The 18,193-nt window shown below is 46.2% G+C and overlaps 1 protein-coding gene across 1 annotated transcript; it reads right to left on the bottom strand.

The window, feature by feature from the left end:
• Positions 1 to 321: 321 nt before the first annotated feature.
• Positions 322 to 17,850, bottom strand: ETS2 (ETS proto-oncogene 2, transcription factor). The gene is made up of 10 exons (XM_069474948.1): positions 17,736 to 17,850; positions 13,961 to 14,032; positions 11,429 to 11,540; positions 10,148 to 10,267; positions 9,578 to 9,778; positions 7,947 to 8,030; positions 6,444 to 6,665; positions 5,458 to 5,721; positions 3,529 to 3,647; positions 322 to 2,584 (listed from the first exon to the last, which is right to left on the bottom strand). Exons 2-10 carry the CDS (start codon positions 14,030 to 14,032, stop codon positions 2,369 to 2,371), a joined length of 1,410 nt encoding a protein of 469 aa, XP_069331049.1. The 5' UTR covers positions 17,736 to 17,850; the 3' UTR covers positions 322 to 2,368.
• Positions 17,851 to 18,193: the final 343 nt, after the last annotated feature.

Consider the following 18,193-nt stretch of genomic DNA (forward strand, 5'->3'; position numbering starts at 1 on the left):
GTTCTCTCTGCCAAAGCTCTGGCAAAGACACCTTAATCTTTCTATTATAATCCTTTCTTAAAGGAGGACTTTTTGAGAATTCCTTCAGGAAGGGCTGAGAGACGCTTCCAGCGTGGGTGTGGTTTCTAGGTAACTCTTGTGTGAAATCAGTTAAACAGAGCTTTGACTCTCGGTGATGTAAAGTTTCGGGCAGACAAGGGATCTAGTTCAAATGCCCCCACTCCACCTCCTCCATGCTGGGGCTGGGCAGTAAAAACCAGGAATCTTACAAGGAGTTTATATAAACAAAATACTTTATTATTTGAGAAAGAAAAGGCCAAATGACAAACATTTTATACTGTAGATCTGTTCATTATCATGCCAAAGGTTTATAAGGACTTTAGTTTCCATAACTATTAGACCGAACCCCATGAAACTGCCATCTTTGTACATAAAAACCAGTCTGATACTGGCAATTTCATGCAGTTCAACCCCACATAAAATGAGACGATGGCCATGATTTCTTTCAGCTACAAGATGTTCCCAGTCACATGTCTGTTTATATTATAAACAGATGTCCAAGTGATAAATAGGTCCCACTTGAGAAAAACATCCTGTGCTTAAATATACTGGGAACTGTCTTCTGTGGGTATTTTGGCTGAGTCGTCCCAGCCCTGGCTATGCTCCCCAGCTGGCCCTGCCACCCGATTCCTCAGTCTCATCACATGACAATTCTTCAGAGACGTCAGCCACTGGTCCGAGGCCACACTGCTAGTAAGTAGGAAAGCCTGTCCGACTTTGAAGCCAACTTGACTGGCTCATGTATGAAGGCCAGGAATACACGACTCAGGTGCTCTTTTGAAACCACTGCAAAAGTCTCCATCTCCATCAAAACATTTTCTCCAAATGAATGACCCCAATGCATTCTTTCCCACCTGTGTACCCTCTCTGTGCCTCTGGGTATTCTATGTCCAAGAAAATAAGGGAAAAAAAAAAACAAAACAAAAAAGACCTTGCTGTGACACAGCGGAAAGGGGCAGCGTGCTGTCCAGACAGTCCAAGACACAACAGGTGAACAAAGACGGGACAAAGGGTGCTTTGTTCAAGAGGTTTAATAAAGACCCCGCCCCGCCCCCGCCCTCAGCTCTGTACAATACGTTTCACTTTACATGGAGCTGAGATAAAAATAAAGCTTTCTTACAAATTACATTTTTTTTCCAGTGAATTACTTTTGCAGTAAAAATAGCTGCTACATAAATCCCTCCTGATCTCTGAAAAGGAGTCACATATTTCCAAAAATAGTATTCTTATTTTAATCCTACAGAATAACTTGGGGCACAGGAAGGAAATGGCTGATTGGCCAGGGACAGGTGAGCTGCTGGAGAAACACAGTTAAACTAAAAAATAAAATATGCTTTGTGTACAAACTGACTTAAAGGCATGCACAGAAGTGGAAAACGTATGCCGTTTGTCAAGAAAAATACTGCTTTATAGCTTTTGCTTTACAATTAAAGAAGAAAGCAGAGAGGCCAGATGTACCCCCCCATAAGATAATAACATCAGGTTTCTTGTAAAAATTCCCAAAGGTACAAAGTCCTTGCCAGATAACCAAGGCAAAAAACCCACGAAACACAAAAGGCAGGGATTACCTGTCTTCGACCTTATTCCTGTAGGTCTATTAAATGTAAATACACACTTTACTTCTCTTAGTCTGCCCTTGGCAGATTAAATCTTTGTAAAATGCCGTTATGTGCTACTGAAAAATGAAATAAAACATTGGATATCTGCATTCTTACTTCAAATACAGTTATATAATTATTTTAAATTACAATATACAATTTTTGTTAAATAGTACTGTTAGAGGATTTTGAGAACAATTATAAGATTATAATAATATATACAAACTAACTTCTGAAATGGCAATGGTTATTTCCTCCCCACCCTTCTGCCCCTCTCAAACAAAGAGGCAGCCTTTGCATTTGCTGTCCTTGGTTGCAAAAGGCAAAAGAAAATTTCGAAAAAATTTGTGTATGTCCACGACAGCCCGCTCCTTTCAGAGTCTCCAACAGCCACAACTGTCCCGCCCCACGGCCTGCTTGGAGCCAGGATGGCTCCCCAGTGCCGCCGCCTCCACCGTTTTCACTGAAGAGTATCGTGAGTAGCATCTGCGCTCAGCAGGCCCTACACTCGGCAGCTGTGCTGTCTCTGCCACGGGGGAGACAGCCTTGTCGAGAGGCAAGGTTTGGGATGAAACAGGCCACGGCTTCTTGGCGACCTCCCTGGACATATTCAAACCCGCTTTTCCTGGGTCCTTGGAGCAGTCAGTCAAGATGAGCTTCCCGCTCACAGTCCACGGGCCTGGGGCCGGCGCACGGTGGTGCCGGGGACCTCAGTCCTCCGTGTCCGGCTGGACGCCCAGGATGGCGTGCAGTTCCTCGGGCGTGAACCCCAGCAAGTTCTGGAGGTCGCACACAAAGCGGTAAACATAGCGCTTCCCCGACGTCTTATGGATGATGTTCTTGTCATAATAGTAGCGCAAACCCCGGCTGAGCTTCTCATAGTTCATCTTGGGCTTATTTTTCCTCTTTCCCCACCGGCGGGCCACCTTTGGTCGACACAGATGGAAAAGAGTCAGGTTCCATTTTCTCAATGAAGAAAAAGCGACAACCGTCCTCCCGGATATGACTCTGATGCACGCTTACCCCAGAGGACTCGACAACTACCGAAGGACCACGGGAGGTTCAATCTGTCTTTTAACACGTTCGCCAGGGACACTGTGTCCCTCTGCACATGGCAGAGAACACTGGGGAGTGAGGCCCCTGCTCCCTGCCTCCAGCTCTGTCTCAGCAAAACCTCCTGGGAGCCAGGGGTTCAGAGCCAGGAGGCTCCCGAGACAAGGGAACTGCGGGTGTCACCCACCCTCCTGGGTTCTATTCCAACTACCACAGTTAACAGCTGCTGGGCGGGATTCTGAACTGTGTGACATAGTCATTCCTCAATGCTTGTTTTCCAAGGGACTTGGGAAGTGACAGATTACACTCCACGGTGCCAGAGACTAAGGGCTTCTCTAGTGCTTTCCCGGAGTAGCTGCTATCTCGTCTGCCCTCAGCCTTCCCCTCCCGCAGAGGCCCCTGGCCCCAACCCTCCGGGGCTGGTGCTGGCTCTGCAGAGCTCAGCTGAGGAGCAGGCAGTCAGCACATGGCTGGCTGGGGCTACTAGGAGACTCGTCTCCTCAACAGACAATAGCAAACTTCCTAAGGCACCTGAAGACGGTCAGGAGGGAACCTTAGTTTGTAGCCTGGGCTTTTTGATCAGAAACAGACCAAGACAGGGACATCTGCGTCAGGTCCATGTATGTGGGGTACCAGGGGGGACACCACAGACATTTATCAGCAAGCAATGACTGCACCTCCACTTTCCCAACTCTCATGTAGAAAGCTTCTCACTGGACTCAGGAATCCTTTCTTGGACCCAGAGAACTGAATTTTTGAACCCAACGAGATGAGTCAGGTTTTAGAGCGCAGAGATCTCCTGGGGCTCTGGCCATACCTCGTCGGGGTCAGCAAGCTTGAACTCCCATCCGTCCCCCGTCCAGCTAATGAACGACTGGCAAGATTTGTCTGAGAGCAACTCCAGGAGAAACTGCCACAGCTGAATAGGTCCGCTTCCTGCGGGGAGAGGGAGACACATCATACCTTTCTATAGACTTAAAATACAAAAGCAAGGCTTTAACATCCTAGTTCCACAAGCTGATTTAAGAACGTAGACCCCACTCTCTGAAAGGGTTCGGACGTGAAGGTGGAGCTAAGGTGTGGGCGACACCGTCAAACGCTCAACAGGCTGAGGCTGGACCCCAAACACGGTTCTTCCTCCACACCGCCCACTCCTGGAAAAGAGGGTCGCTTGCCCAAGGCACTCTTCCCCTCCACTGCTGGGTTTGTTCTTTCTGGAAGAAAGTTCGGGGGCCACCAACTCTTGGCATTAAAATTCCTCATCCTGTTTAATCGTTCCTCATGTGAAAACCTTCAGGGTTTATTTCTAGAAACACCCAGTGGGGCGGGATGGGGGCAGCCGAAGGAGCATTCCATCACAGAAAGAAAGAGGCATGTCATTCGTGGGATCCCATGCTGCCACTTCCCTGCCAAGTGACTGTGTGAATTGCCTAATGGCCCAGTTTACTCAAGAGCCACATGGGGTAAGACCCATTGCCTCACAGCCTCCGCCGCTTTGCCAAGTGCTTCTCGCGGACCTTTGCTTGATTGGTATTTGGAACGGCCACGCTGTGAGGCAAGTATCATCGCAGCCCTGTTTTAAAGATGAGGAAGGTGCGACTCAGAGGACAGGTGCCTGGTCCTGAATCACACGCCCATCACCAGGAAGGGGCGAAAAGCCTGGACCTTCCGACCCTAAGCCCAATCTCTTTCCACCAGAGAGCTCTTCCCTCAAAACGCAGCGGCTGTCACCTACACAGCTTGGCTCTCAAGCACAAAGCACAGGCATTCTGGAACCACAGCCGTGTGACCACAGAGGCCACCTATCTCTGAGCCAATTCCCCTTCTGTAAAATGGGTTCACATCACCCCATGCTGGGCTGTCCCGGGGACGACAGGCCACATGCCTAGTTAACCAGGCAGAGCTGGCAGCGGTAAAGGGCAAACAATATTACTGTTAAAATGGAAACACCAATGCTATGGCTGTTTATTTCCTTAGCAGGCCCTTAACTTCTACGTATGGATACTATAATAGTTTTCACACACTGTGTATTTGAATACATTTACACAGGTTTTTTTAGACAGAAAAAAAAATGAATACCTAAGCATCCTTATTTTAACCTATCTGATTTTTTGAAGTAGTTATATATTTTTAATCCACAGTGGCTCCATATGGTCAGATTATGGGACCAAAAAAAAAAAAAAAAAAAAAAGCACATTTAAGGACACAGAAAGCAACGAAAACAAAAAGCCTCAGTATTTTTGCCAAAGGACTGGAAATATCTGGGTTCTAAAAACAGCTTTAATATTTGTCCCCTGCCTAGAATAGCTCTCACCCAAACCTTAAAAATAAGAGTATATGGATTTTAGAAGCAAGAAAAGGTAAACAGTGCTCGTACTATTAGAGGCCGGCTCTGCGGCCCCTCCCTGTGCCAAATGGCATTCTTTGAGATTCCTGGAGTGGGTGAGTCAGGGCTGAAGACTCCCTGGGCCATGTCCTCTGTGTCTCCTCCTCTTTAGAACACCCCGGTGGCGCAGTAGCCTGTCCATCTCATCCCCTCCACCGGGCTCTGTGTACGTGACAATTCCCGCAAGGTTGGCCTTTCTAGAATTCAGGGGTACAGCAAGCCACATATAAAATGTGGAGTGTGGACACAACGTGCCTCACCTGGAAACACCCTCAGTAAACACGGTGCTGTGGCCAGGCAGGAAACGGGGGACAGGACTCAGGAGACCGGGTGGCCAGGCTCCCGGAGTCACACACTCACCCGTGAAGCCGGCCAGCACGGCTGCAGGAATAACTGGTTTGCCTTGCTCCACTGGGTCGCTCCTCTCCTGGATGTAATCCTTGAAGGACATGGTCGGTTTATTGAGGCAGAGAGACTGGCTGCAGTCGTCTTCGAAGCTCTCAAAGGAAGGCACCCGCTGCACATCCAGCAAGGACGACTGGCTGTTCCAGGACTGCAGCAGCGAGTCCGAGCTCTCGAAGCTGTCGGTGCCGTTCTCAGAGGAGTCGTGGTCTTTGGGCTTCCCTGGCAAAGACAACCAAGCACGTGCTGTGACTGCTCCAGGCACGGAAGTGGTCCAGCGCTGTTGAGCACTAACCGCAGGGTGGTCTTGGGCTCGACCACAGTATCACTGCCGACCGCCCCCAGTGCCCCCTGGATGAATGTCAGACGTAATGATGAGCAAATGACAAACCCCAAAGAAAACACACTGCAGATCCCATCTATGTGATGTTCAAGAGCAGCAAAAACTAATCCATGATGATAAAAGTCAGAATGGTGTCCTTTTGGGGTGGGGATGCTATTGACGGGAAAGAGGTATGCAGGAGCCTCTGGGCTGCTGAAAAGTTCTCCGTATCGACCTAGACGGCTCTTACACTGCTGGACCTACATGCACAAGTTCAACCAGTTGTACGGCCTGAGATTTATTTGTGCACTGTATATATGTCACCACTCCATAAAAAGAAATGTCACATTCCTGCAAAGTCTCCAAAAAATACCCCATTGGGTGGAGGAATCTGCCCCCAAGAACAAGGCTACACCTTATCTACTCAACATCTGCAGGGCCCAGACCAGTGTGAGAAACACGCTAGGCGTGTGCTTGTTGGAAAGGCACTCGGAACATAGGCCAGTGCCTTGACCTCCTCCAGGGGCTGAGAACAGGACACATTGATTAAAAAGTTCATTATCACTGTCTGAAGGCAGCTCTCAGAACCAACCCAACAGCTGAAAGATGCTTCCTATCTTACCGGAATTGCTGGCGAGCAAGTTCAAGTTGCTGGCCGGGAAGTCCTGCCTGAGGGAGCAGTAGCTCATGCTGACGGTGTCGAGCCGAGATTTGGGGAACACCTGAAACTCCTGCTCGGAACTGAGCATGCTGGGCGCTGACGCTGGACACATGCCGTCCAGGAGGCTGCCTTTAGGGTAATTCGGCGTCTGCACGCCATACGGTGCCTGCTCCACGCCAAAACCTGGAACACACAATCGGACAGCAGAGTCCTTGAAGTCAGTATTAACCTGATAACCAAACCCTCGAGGCCATCACAGGCGATCACGCTGCACACACGCTCCTGCCCTCTGCAAAGCCTCTGCGAGGACGTGGGCAGTTTGTCACTAAGTCCTCTTCTCCCCAGACCACTCATCTGCTTAACCAATAAGCCCACTGCCAAAATGACTGCTGCCCCTGGAGCCAGCAGGGCTCAGTGTGCATATTGCTGTGGCTCCAGTGCTTTCGTGTGACCCTCAGAATCACAGGGCTCACTGGCCGTTAGCTTTGAGGTTTAGAAAGACTAAGTGATTTGTCACACAGTATGTGATTTGTATGGAGCAGAACTGGGCCATGGAACCCTGTGTTCTGATGAAAAGCCCATCTTCTTCCTTCTCCCCATCATGGAATAACTCATTTTCTGGAGGCAGAAGGAAGCTCTCTTACTCTGACTCAGGCTCAGGCAAGCAGAGGGTCTCCCACTGTGCCATGTTTAGAAAGACTTTCTGAGCAGCGAGCCCCATGGTGGGACGGAGGGACAGGCTTCACTTGGCCTAGATGGTGGAGCTTGGGCCAGCGAGGAAGCAGAAAGTGCCACCAAAGCACACTGTTCTGATGACCTTCCCACACTGCTCGGGAAGACCACCTGGCGGCCTGCCCTCTCCAGTACCAAACAGAAAGACCCCGATTCCACGACAGTTCTTTAACTCCTAAGTTCAGTGCAAATTTACAGTGGCTTCCAACACACTTTCTGTGCCTGCCACCTCTTGTTGGTTACAGTAGATTAACATCTGGCGACCACGGCAATCAGCTCACTCCATTCTGCTCCTTGGTCTATAAATTGCCTAGACCACGGCTAACAGCACTGACCAATGGGAAGATCACCTGAACCACTTATGAGATTTAAAATTTTCTAGTGGCAATATTAACAGAGCAAAAAGAAACAGGTGAAGTTAATTTTCTTATAATATTTTACATGATCTAATGTAAAAATTATATTTCAATATGTAATCAATGTTCAAAATTATCAAGGAGATATGTTACATTCTTGGTTTCGTACTAGGACTTCCAAATCCTGTGTGCATTATATTCTTACAACACATCTCAATGTGGACGGGCCACATTTCAACTGCTCAGCAGCTCAACACCCACATGGGGCCACTCCGTGGGTCAGTACGGGTCCAGGTGGCCCCCGGAGGAGCCTCCGTTAGAGAGTCCAAGTCTAACTTAAGACCAAGCTCCTAAGGGCGGACTCAACTGCACTGACCTAACGTGTTACTGTTAATCCAGTGAGGAACCGAGTTGAGGTGGGAATTTTCTTCATATTGGTCTTCTGTCTTTTCTTGGTTTTCTGAAAAAAAGACACAGGAGAGGTAAGACGGCTGAGCTAGATAAAAGCTACTTATAAGAAGAAACTTACTTTCTGAATTACTGTTTTCTGGTTATTTCGGAGACTAAAAGCGTTCAGCACTTCACATGTCACCTTATGGTGCTCCACAACACTATATATCTTTTTCAAAGAACTAGAGGCAGCAACACATTTTTCCAGTAACCAGAATAAATTTTCCAAAATGAATGATGTCATTGGCACAGTTAAATTTTCTATCACAAAATTTGGACGCTCTAGATTGTATATTTAATTCATTCATGTATTCAAGAAGTAAATACTTATGAAATCTCTGTTCCAGAGACTGGGAATTCAGGGGATTAATAAAATGGACACAGTTCCTGCCCCATGAGGCTTCAGGTCCCATGGCTTCCAACCCTGACAGTTTTCCCAGGGTGTGGCGAAGGCTTCGGTGTGGTGAGAGTCTGCCATGGTGGACATATGTGCCCAGGGACTTTGAGAGGGAAAAGGTTTGTGCCTTGTGTAAGGGTTTGTGCCCTGGGTAAGGGTGCCTACTATGAACACAGTACAAACCACGCATAGACCCCCAAATCCAAGCACACACAGACTCACATGCCCAAGTTATGGCAAAACAGGCCCAATGTGGCAATAAACAGATCCACCAGAAACTAGTTAGACAAGACTTGTACAAGTTCAGGAAAATTTGGGGGTCTTTAAAAATAAGTTTCCCTGGCCCTCAGAAGCCATCACTAAAATGCTGGCAGTTGAACTCCAGGTCTTTCTGGGATTCTGGGTCTATAGGTGATGTTGAGACTAGGTGTGTTTAAAATCAATTAAGTGAGAAATATTTCCCTGAACTCAACAAACAAGCTAATTTTCTTATATTTTTTAACTTAAATGGTCCTCACTGCAACTTTCTTTTTTAACTCAATGTATTTTAAACATTGGTCTCACTGCTCTTTTAAGTTCTGAATCAAGACTTTCTCTACCTTTGGTGAAATTTCGATCGATCAATGGCCAGTTTCTGTATATGTCAGTGTGTAAATATAGATCAATTAATTCCTTGCTTATTTAAAAACACAAGTCCCCTCCCCAAAACTCTCTTTGTCGGATTCCATTTGGGCTTAGGAAAATTTACTGTAAAATTCATAGTTTATCTGAGTAAAGGCTCCCTTTCATTAAAGCTGATTTATTTCTTTTGTTTCTACAAGATGAACTCACAAAACATAGGAATTCCTGCTGGCCTACATATCTGAGTCAACATGGACTCCCATGACAAACAGTCTGGCAATAGCGAACCAGTTAGTGACTAAGGCTACTGCCTTGTGGCTATACTTGATGCTAAACACACACACACACACACACACACACACGAACTTAAGTGGAATACCAATCTATAAACACCGCCACGTATCTGACTCACTTGAGTGGCATTTTGAGGCAATTTACTCTGTACCATTTGAAATGCCAACTCTGAGGTTGAAGAACAATCATTACTTTTCCCTGCCACGGCTCACCCTGGACAAGGGCACAAGTCATGCAGCTGGTACCTTTGATCATCTGCTCCAGATGTTCCCAGAGAATGTCGCCCACGAAGTCGGGTGCCAGCTCCAGAAAGCGCTCCTTGCCAAGGTTACACAACACCTGGCCATTCATGCCGAACCTCTGGAGATTTACGTTCACCAGGCTGAACTCGTTAGTTGCCCAGAGAAGCCACTGGCATACTTGCTGCTCGTTCCACAGCCAAGGGTCTGGCAGGAGGCAAGGAAAGACGGAGCACACACGGTGAAAACCATGCAAAGGCAGTGGGACCAGAGTTATCCCCAATTCATTCACTAAGCCCAGGCACAGCAGAACCAATGAAATGAGCACGACAGCATCATGATACGATCCAGGCAAACCCTAAGACACTAACAACTCCTTCTAATATAGACACAACGAGCGCTAGATGAAGTCGTCGGCTGACTGGGTTGAAATAGAAACTGGCTCAGGTTAACTGCACTGATGCTACTCTTCTTTGTGAGATACCCCAAGCAAAAGCTTAAAAAAATCAGTCAAGATCAGACAACTGCAGTCAAATTCGTTCTAGTCCTACGCAGGCTCACGGGAGCAGCACTTACTCTTTGGAATGCCAAGGCGACGCTGCTCCTTTTTGAAGCCACTGAAGGTAGCTTTTAAGGCCTGACTCATCACAGCCTTGCTGCACGGGGTTAACAAAGGCAATTCACAGTTGGTCGAGTCTGCAAAGAAACCCACAGGTGCATTAGGACTTCAGGTTGACAATATCAGGCGGAGACTGGGGAGAGAAATCCTAGTTTTCAGGAAAGAACAATTTAGGTCCTAAACCGTGTCATGAATCCTTAAAAGAAAAATATATAAGTTGTAGTTATATATAATTATATAAAATGCATAAATATTAAAACCTTTTTTGACTAAAACTTAGAAAATATTATACATCCCACAGTTATGCTTACGAAAAAAATTTAAATAGAACTCAAGTTTTATTCTACTTTGCAAGGTTTCATAAAGCAGTCATACATAGGTAAAATTTCTAAGTCTATTTTAAAACTTTAGACAATAAAAGGAATTGCAGGGTTTTTGGTCAAAAGGTTTGGGGGGATTGTAAACGTATCGTTTGGAAGTTACTTCCATGAAAGCGAGCAGCAGGCAGAGACCTGAGTACAATGTGAACCTGCAGCACTGTGAAGCAGCACACCTTCACTGTTTATTGAAAAACAATCTCTAGATACCCTCAGCGATTTCAAGAATGATAAATGACTGTCACAAGATGTTGTGCTTAAGCAAGCACATATGTGTTTTAATTAATTTTCTGGGCTGTATTTTCTAGTACCTACTTCATATGACAAAGTAATCTTTGGAATGTTTCCAACTAATAACTCTACCACAGTAATTGCAGAGACATTATCTGATCTGCTATTCCTCTAAAAAGAATAAACAATGACATTAAAAATTACAGAAATAAATACAGATGGATAAAGATTACAAAGAATAACATGTTGCCCCAAAACTCTGGGCAGTAGAGATGATTTAACTAGTGATGTGAACCCAGAATTAAAAGTTGGGGTGCATTTGAATGCCCATTATTTTCTGTCTGTTTTGCAGAGTAGAGCATGGAGATGCTTGCTCATGTTGAAAACACCCACAATGGAAATCTCAGGGGTTCCCCACAGTTTACTAACAGCAGCATCTGGCACTGGAGACAGAATCACCATTGTCACACAAATAGAAAACTGCCTTCTCCCAGGTCCAGGGCATCTATCTGACTCTTCATACCACAGATTCAAGATATTAACATTCATCCCTGACAACTGTCATTTCTTTATTAACTGAACTACTTAGGGAAATCACACATAATTTGTCAAGTCTAAGGAACAAATTACCATGAGAAATGGAATCCAAGCCTGTTGGCACTTCTTGGAGTGTTTGTTCTTCATTTAGTGAGGGGAAAACAGCAAAAAGGGACCCATCAAAAGTGTCAAAGGCTGGCTGGCGCTGCAACAACAGATGCAAAAGAAAACAAATATAATATTAAAACTATTTAATTACCTATATTTAAAGTGATCCATGGGTAATCTTACAGACATACCCTGACTAAACTGGCAATTATGAAGCAACACATGGAATCAACCACTGAGTACTCAAAACAGACTTCTAAAATGGTCAAAGTGACCAAAATTATTCCATTTTACTCTGGATTATTTAAGTAACCTCACAGTCAGAATGACTGGGAATTTATTTTAGTGGCCAAACCCACTTAAATCATAAATTAAATAAACAAATCTAAAAATAACAATCTTAGAACAGTGCTGGAAGGAACCTCAGAGACCCCTTCTCCAAATGCCTGGCCCTCCTGTTACACGGGAGAAAAATTCAATCAGGCTGTGTGTAAGAAAAATGACCTGTGACAAGGCAGCAGTCTGAGTGCAACACAGTTAAAACAAAAGGCAAATGATGGGATAAAAATTGAAAATCAAATGATGAAATAAACCACTCTATCTTTGGAAGCATTTATCTTGAAATGTTTACCATGAAACAACTTGACTGAAACTACAGATGTTTTTCCTCATCAATTCCAGGGGTTCAGAAAATAGTAATACGTGAAAAAAGTCCTTAACAAGTTTTCATTTCATAAAAAGTAAAGTGTATTCAAAAGAAGCCCCCAAATCACCTACTAAGGGGAAAGATTTCCAAAGGAAATAGGTTTAAAGTTAAATTAAACTATCCACAATTGAGGGGAAAGAAAAGGTTTGATAAACATAAAAGGACAAAACCTCCTACTGTGTCGATTTCTCATCATTTCACATAACATTCATGAAAGAAATAGCTTTTAATGTAAGGCTCACTTAATTAACAGATAACATCTTCATTCATCATTGCTTAATTTGTTGAGGACAATGTGGAGAAAGGTTATATTTTTCCAACATAACCTGGAAATCCCATGTTATGTGTAATACAGTGACCCATCTGTTGACTCATCAATAAAAAATGTGTAACACATCTACAGATAAAATTGGTTTGTGCGCTTTCTTTTTTAGAATTGCAGAACAATGAATGACGCACTACAAGAGGGCAGGCCTCAGCTGGAGCCCAGCCCAAGAAACCCAGGACAATGATGACCGCTGCCTGGGACCCAGGAGGGGGAACCCACCAAGCAAGCAAGTGCAAAATACTCATCTGAATTCATAAACGGCTTTATTGCAGAGCTAATTTTGGCAAAACATCTCATAAACTTTAAACATTCCCACCAGCATCGCCCATGCAACTAAGAAATGCCTTTCCTGACTGTAACTTTTTTTTAAAAAAAATCAGGAAGCCAAAGAACAATAACAAATCCGTTCTTTGTATTTCAACACATCAATTTGAGCAACGACTATTTCTTCTCCATACCCAGAAATCACATAAGTATCATTAAATTAATTGAATTCACAGAAGGATTTTTCTTAAGGGTGTGGTTTCAACTTAATACCATAATTTCTTATACTGTTTCTGCCACACTTAAAAGGTCTGGCCAAATCAAACAAGAAAACTCACTAGTCTGAAGTTTGGTGACCTTTATAAAACTCCAGAAAGGTGTGTGCCAAGTTTTGGCTCTTTGGGCTGCATCAGACAAATAACCTCAGTAATGATTTACAAAGGAAAATACAACAGATCAGAGATAGAACATCACTGTGCAAGACACTAAGGAGGCCAATCTTAAATCACTGCTTCTGAAACATGTTCACTACATAACGCTGAAAACAATCAAATCCTGCCGTCACAAGTAGAGAAGGCAAATGGGAAATTACCAGTTTGTGCTACTAAAGAATGTTCCCGAAAGGAATTACGATAGAAGCTACATAAAATTTGTTTATGCAGCAGAGAAGGCTCTTTCATCTTTAAACTGTTCTATGGTTTATATAAACAGGCCTGCTTGTTCTCTGCACAGTAAGAGCAGGCTACTAACAACACCACACCACGGGCACTGTCCCTTCTGATGGAAGCGGCAGCAGCTGCTGGGTCTGTCTGCCTCTTCTAAGCACTTTCATTTCAGTTCTTTAAACAGCCTTCTCATCATTTCAGGAAACCCCTGGGTGGATAGGAAAGGCAGTACAGATAGCCTCACCAGCTGTTTTATGGAGAAACTCATGATTTTCACCTTGGAAGGAGCCTCAGAAATAAACCACAAAGGCCTCACTACGTATGAATTAAATCGTTCCATACCTTGGAGCACAAGTAGAACAAGCATCAAGATACCCATTCTACAGACTAGAAAACCGAGGCCCAGAGCAAGAAAGCAAATGGTCTAAAGTCACACAGCCAGCCAATTAAAAAGCTAGAGCTAGAACCAGTCTTCTGGGACCCAACCCATTGTTCATTTTCCTACAGATCAAGTTTTCCATTTTTTAAAAAAATTTTAAGACTTGCTCACTCACCTTGAGTGTCCCCCGGTAACCGTTAGCCACAGGGGCCACCTGGTCCATGTTCTTGATCCCAAAGTCATTCATCTTAAAAAAGAAAAAGAAAGGAAGAGTCAAAGAAGCAACAAATTGAGTACATTTTAAAGAAGCCATCATCGCTGGCATGGAGACTGAGGTTTACAGCTAACACGTAATTCAAAGCTGAATGCCGGGAATTCTTATTTAAAAGGCTTTCCTCCCAAAGGTCTCAAGAGGAAAGCATTTCTCAGTAGAACAAAGGGACATGCAATTTAGGTAATTAAATAATAATGCTGATTCCCCACAGAATTCCATTTAGATGTGAGATACGCAGATAAAGTCACTTTCTGGCTGGCTGCTCAGGGCCTCCCAGCTGGGTTCGCAGTCACAGAAGCCCCCCTCTCCTCTCCAAGCTGTGAGAGGCACAGGCCCAGGGAGGGAATCAAAGGGAGAACTTAAGACCAAAGGCTGCTGCCCGGTTCCAGATCCCCTTGCTTTGAGTATAGAGCTCAAAACATTTCTGGCTTTGTGTGTTGCTTAGCTGTGTATTTCTTCAAGAGGAAGTGATTCCAAATATGGATCTGTCTTGCTTCCTCTGGTTGAGTCTCATCATACTAGACCTGCGCTGACCAACGTGGCAGCTCCCAGTCACCCGTGCCCACCATGCGCTTGCTAAGTGGCTAGCTAGTGTGGACCGACAAATATACATTAGATGTCAAGGATTCAGTAGGGAAAATACTTCAATAATTTTTACATTTACTATATGTTTATATGGTATTTTGAATACATTAGGTTAATTTGAAATACACTGAAACCAATTTCATCTGTTTTACTATTTTTAACATGGCAACTAGAAAACTTAAAATCACATGTGGCTTACAATTGGGACAATGCTATAATAGACTGAAAAATTATTTGGGGCCCTAAAATGTAATTGTTTGGCCAGGTGGGTTATATATTAATAAGAAAGGTATTTACATAATGGCACCAGATTTTTAAAATTTTTTAAAAAACAGTGACTAAAATTCACTTTGAAATAACCTGGGTTAGCACAGATAAGACTAATGTGCACCTCGCCCTGAGCCCTCCCTCCTTCAGGGCTACAGAACTGAAGGCCGACATTTGGCAAAGCTCCAGGGGTTAGCCCTAGACCCAGGCTGTGCTCCCACTCCCACCTGTTACAACCAAGAACTCTGAGGAATTAAAACACTGTTCAACTGATAGAACCTACTGGAGGTGGCAAATATCACATTCTCATGGAACTATTTAATTTGTGTCTGTGCTTTCTTGTTTTCTCTTTATGATCAACATTATGGCTGAACCAGACCTTCCAACAACCCCACCACCCAACCACACACACACACACCCCCTGGCTAAAAGGCAACAGGGGAGGAAAGAGGCTGTTAAAACGCTCAGAGTGCAGGTAAAGGTCAGGGCAGACAACAGACGATGGTAAGCGCTGCCAATAATAGTCCTAGGGGAGGGCAGAGGAGGAGCTGTCCTGGATCAAAAGTGGCCACGTTTGTTCAGAATCTCCACTTGGTAGATTATGTCACCCACATTCACTGGAGAATCAATATTCCCTCCTACTGATGGCTGCCACTGCCAGAATGCCTAGTCACTAAGGCTAGCCCCGTGCTGGAGACCATATACTCCCATCTCATTGAATCTTCCTGCATCCTTGAGGGTACATGTTATACCCTCTTACAGTGCGGCAACTAACCGAGGCCCAGCAACGTGGAGTAACCTGCCCAGGATCACAAAGCGACCACAGGGGCCACTACAAGGCAAGGTGGAGATCAAATCTCAGTTGAACCTAGCCCCAAATCCTCAGTTCCCACACTGTGCCAGGAGAACACGAATGGATAGAAATTGACCCTTCCCTGCCACACTGTGATGGAGCAGAGAGCACACAATTATCACTAGACCAGATGCTACCCTCTGCGATGCAAGATGCTCCTTAGCTTAGAGCTCCATGGCACATATCTGGGTGAAATAAGTCCTGTTACCTGTTGATTAAATAAATAAACAAGCTTCAAACAGAAGGCTAAAATGATAGACATCTTGGGTGTTGCCAATCATCTATCCAGATCGGGATGGGTCAGCTCTTTTTCTTCCTTCGGTTTGCAGACTGCTTGCTGACTTTATTCTGCTTTTCAGCTTCTCAGAGATGGGCAGAGAATGGATGTGGAAGGCAATGGAAAAGCTTCGCCCGCTTTTGTGTACAAATACCAGGAGAAAAGGCAGCCTACCACTCCCACATAAAGAGCTGTAATTACTAGCTACAGAATAGAATTCTTTTGTTGTCCAGCTTTTAATGAGTTTTGTAAAAACCACGTAGAATTAAAGTGCTCTACTAAATGGTTTCAGGCAGACACACAACTAATCAAATTTAAGTTTTTTATTTTACTCAACATGGCTTGTTCGGTGGTAGACAAGCCAAGTTTTTCCATATAAATCAATTTCAAGTTTAGGTCCTTTCCGTGCTGCCCTCTGATCACTGCTTTTGAAAAATGGCAGAAATGTTAAGAGCTGAGAATGGTTAAATTGTAGAACAAGGAGAATTTGCCTGACAACAGTACCCTTATTGGAACAAGTAATCACTTATGTAAGATCAGAGCTGAGGTTTTTATTTAGGTAAATTTGGAAAAAAAAAAAAAAAAAAAAACACCACCCAAAACCTGTAACACTTTTGAAGGTTGGTTTGCTTTTTTTGCTTTGAAAGCGATCAGTTTAGAGAGATGAATGACTAATCCCAGAAATGAGTATTTGAATATTTCCCTGCGGGACGCACGGTGCGCACATTTACTGTACTGTGCTATTACTCAGAATTTTAATAAAGCTTAACGTGGAGATTTATCTCCCTGATTGGCGGTGGTGTGGGCAGATAACCCACAGGCGCTTCCACCGTATGGAACAAACATAATCTCTTACTGGTGAATTAAAATAAATTACTCCCATCTCCAAAGCGGATTGCTCATTTCTTTACTTTCTAAATAAGTAGCACGTCAGCTACTATTTTAGGCTTCCCTGAAATTGAGCACAGGCTAACATAAAAGGTTTCCTGCGTTTAAGAAATAAAAATAAAATAAAAAACATACACAACCCAAACACACACGCAAACGCTCACGGTTACCCCTTCATTCAAATGCTTTATGAGAGAGAAAATCAAAGCAGCCCAGCGCGCGCAGGTCCCCATTTCCGACAGGTTCCCTCCGCTCCCCTCGCAGGACCGAGGGGCCCCGGGCTGGGTGCTAGACCTGACCAAGCAGCTGACCCGCGCCCGGCAGGTTTTCGTAGAGCCGCAGCCTCCTGGTGTCTGTGGCGCCGAGAGCCCCAGATCCCTCGGGCCGGAGCCACTCCCGCAAGTCACCCCCGAGCCCGGGTGACGCCGGGGCCACATCGGACACCCTCTCCTGTGCCCCCAGCCCCTTCGCGGAATCAGGTCCCTGGGGCGCACACCGGGCAGGACCCCCCCCCCCCACCAGGCCCATGTTTCCTTTTATAAACAAAAGCAAGTGAAACAAGCCCGCGCACACAGCCCGCGCCCGCCGCTCGGCGACCCGCGGGGCAGCGACCCCAGCGCGCAGGGCCCCGGCCCGCCCGCCACCCTAGGGGGCCGCTACCGGTAACCGGAACTCCGACGCGCTACCCCCGAGTCCCCGGGCGGCCGCCATCCCCACCCGGACCCTGCCGCAGCCCCAGGTCTGGACATTGGTGTCCCACGCCCCCGCGCGGGCTCTGCGTGGCGCTCCTCGGGGCTCGCTCTTACCGCTGCGGTCAGGGCCGGCGCGCGGTCCGGTGGCGGCTGCTCGGGGCCCGCGGCTCCTCGGTGCGCGCCGGGCGAGGGCGAGGGCGAAGGCGCGGGCGCGGGGGCTGGCGAGGGCGAGCGCGGCGGGGCGCGGGCCGGGGCGCTTGGGGAGGCCGGACGCGGGCCGGGTGGCTGCGGGCTCTCGGCGCCGGGATACACCGCGCTCGTCCGCCGCTGGAGGAAGTAATCGGCCCGGCCCCTTCGCACCGCGCTCTTCAGGAGCGGGGGGAGGCGGGAGGAGGGAGGAGAGAGGGGAGGGAGGAGGGGGCCGAGGAGGAGGAGGAGGCCGCGGGGCGGGGCGGGGGCGGAGCCTGCTCCTTCCGGCCCGGCTCTCTGCGGCCGCCGGCTGCCCCCGGCTCGGGCCACGGGCTCTGTGCCGGGCTCTGTCCCTCGGCTTCGACCCCGACGCCTCGGCCCGC

Source organism: Eulemur rufifrons, chromosome 7 (genome assembly GCF_041146395.1).
Source record: "Eulemur rufifrons isolate Redbay chromosome 7, OSU_ERuf_1, whole genome shotgun sequence".
Lineage (NCBI taxonomy): Eukaryota > Metazoa > Chordata > Mammalia > Primates > Lemuridae > Eulemur > Eulemur rufifrons.

What these genes read in the sequence shown, in the direction of transcription:
- ETS2 (XM_069474948.1), bottom strand. Translation starts at nt 14,032, where the DNA reads ATGAATGACTTTGGGATCAAGAACATGGACCAGGTGGCCCCTGTGGCT. An exon ending in TCTGGAGCAGATGATCAAAG is followed by an intron (nt 8,031 to 9,577) that starts GTACCAGCTGCA and finishes TCTTTTTTTCAG; the next exon opens with AAAACCAAGAAAAGACAGAA. An exon ending in GATTAACAGTAACACGTTAG is followed by an intron (nt 6,666 to 7,946) that starts GTCAGTGCAGTT and finishes TGTGTGTTCCAG; the next exon opens with GTTTTGGCGTGGAGCAGGCA.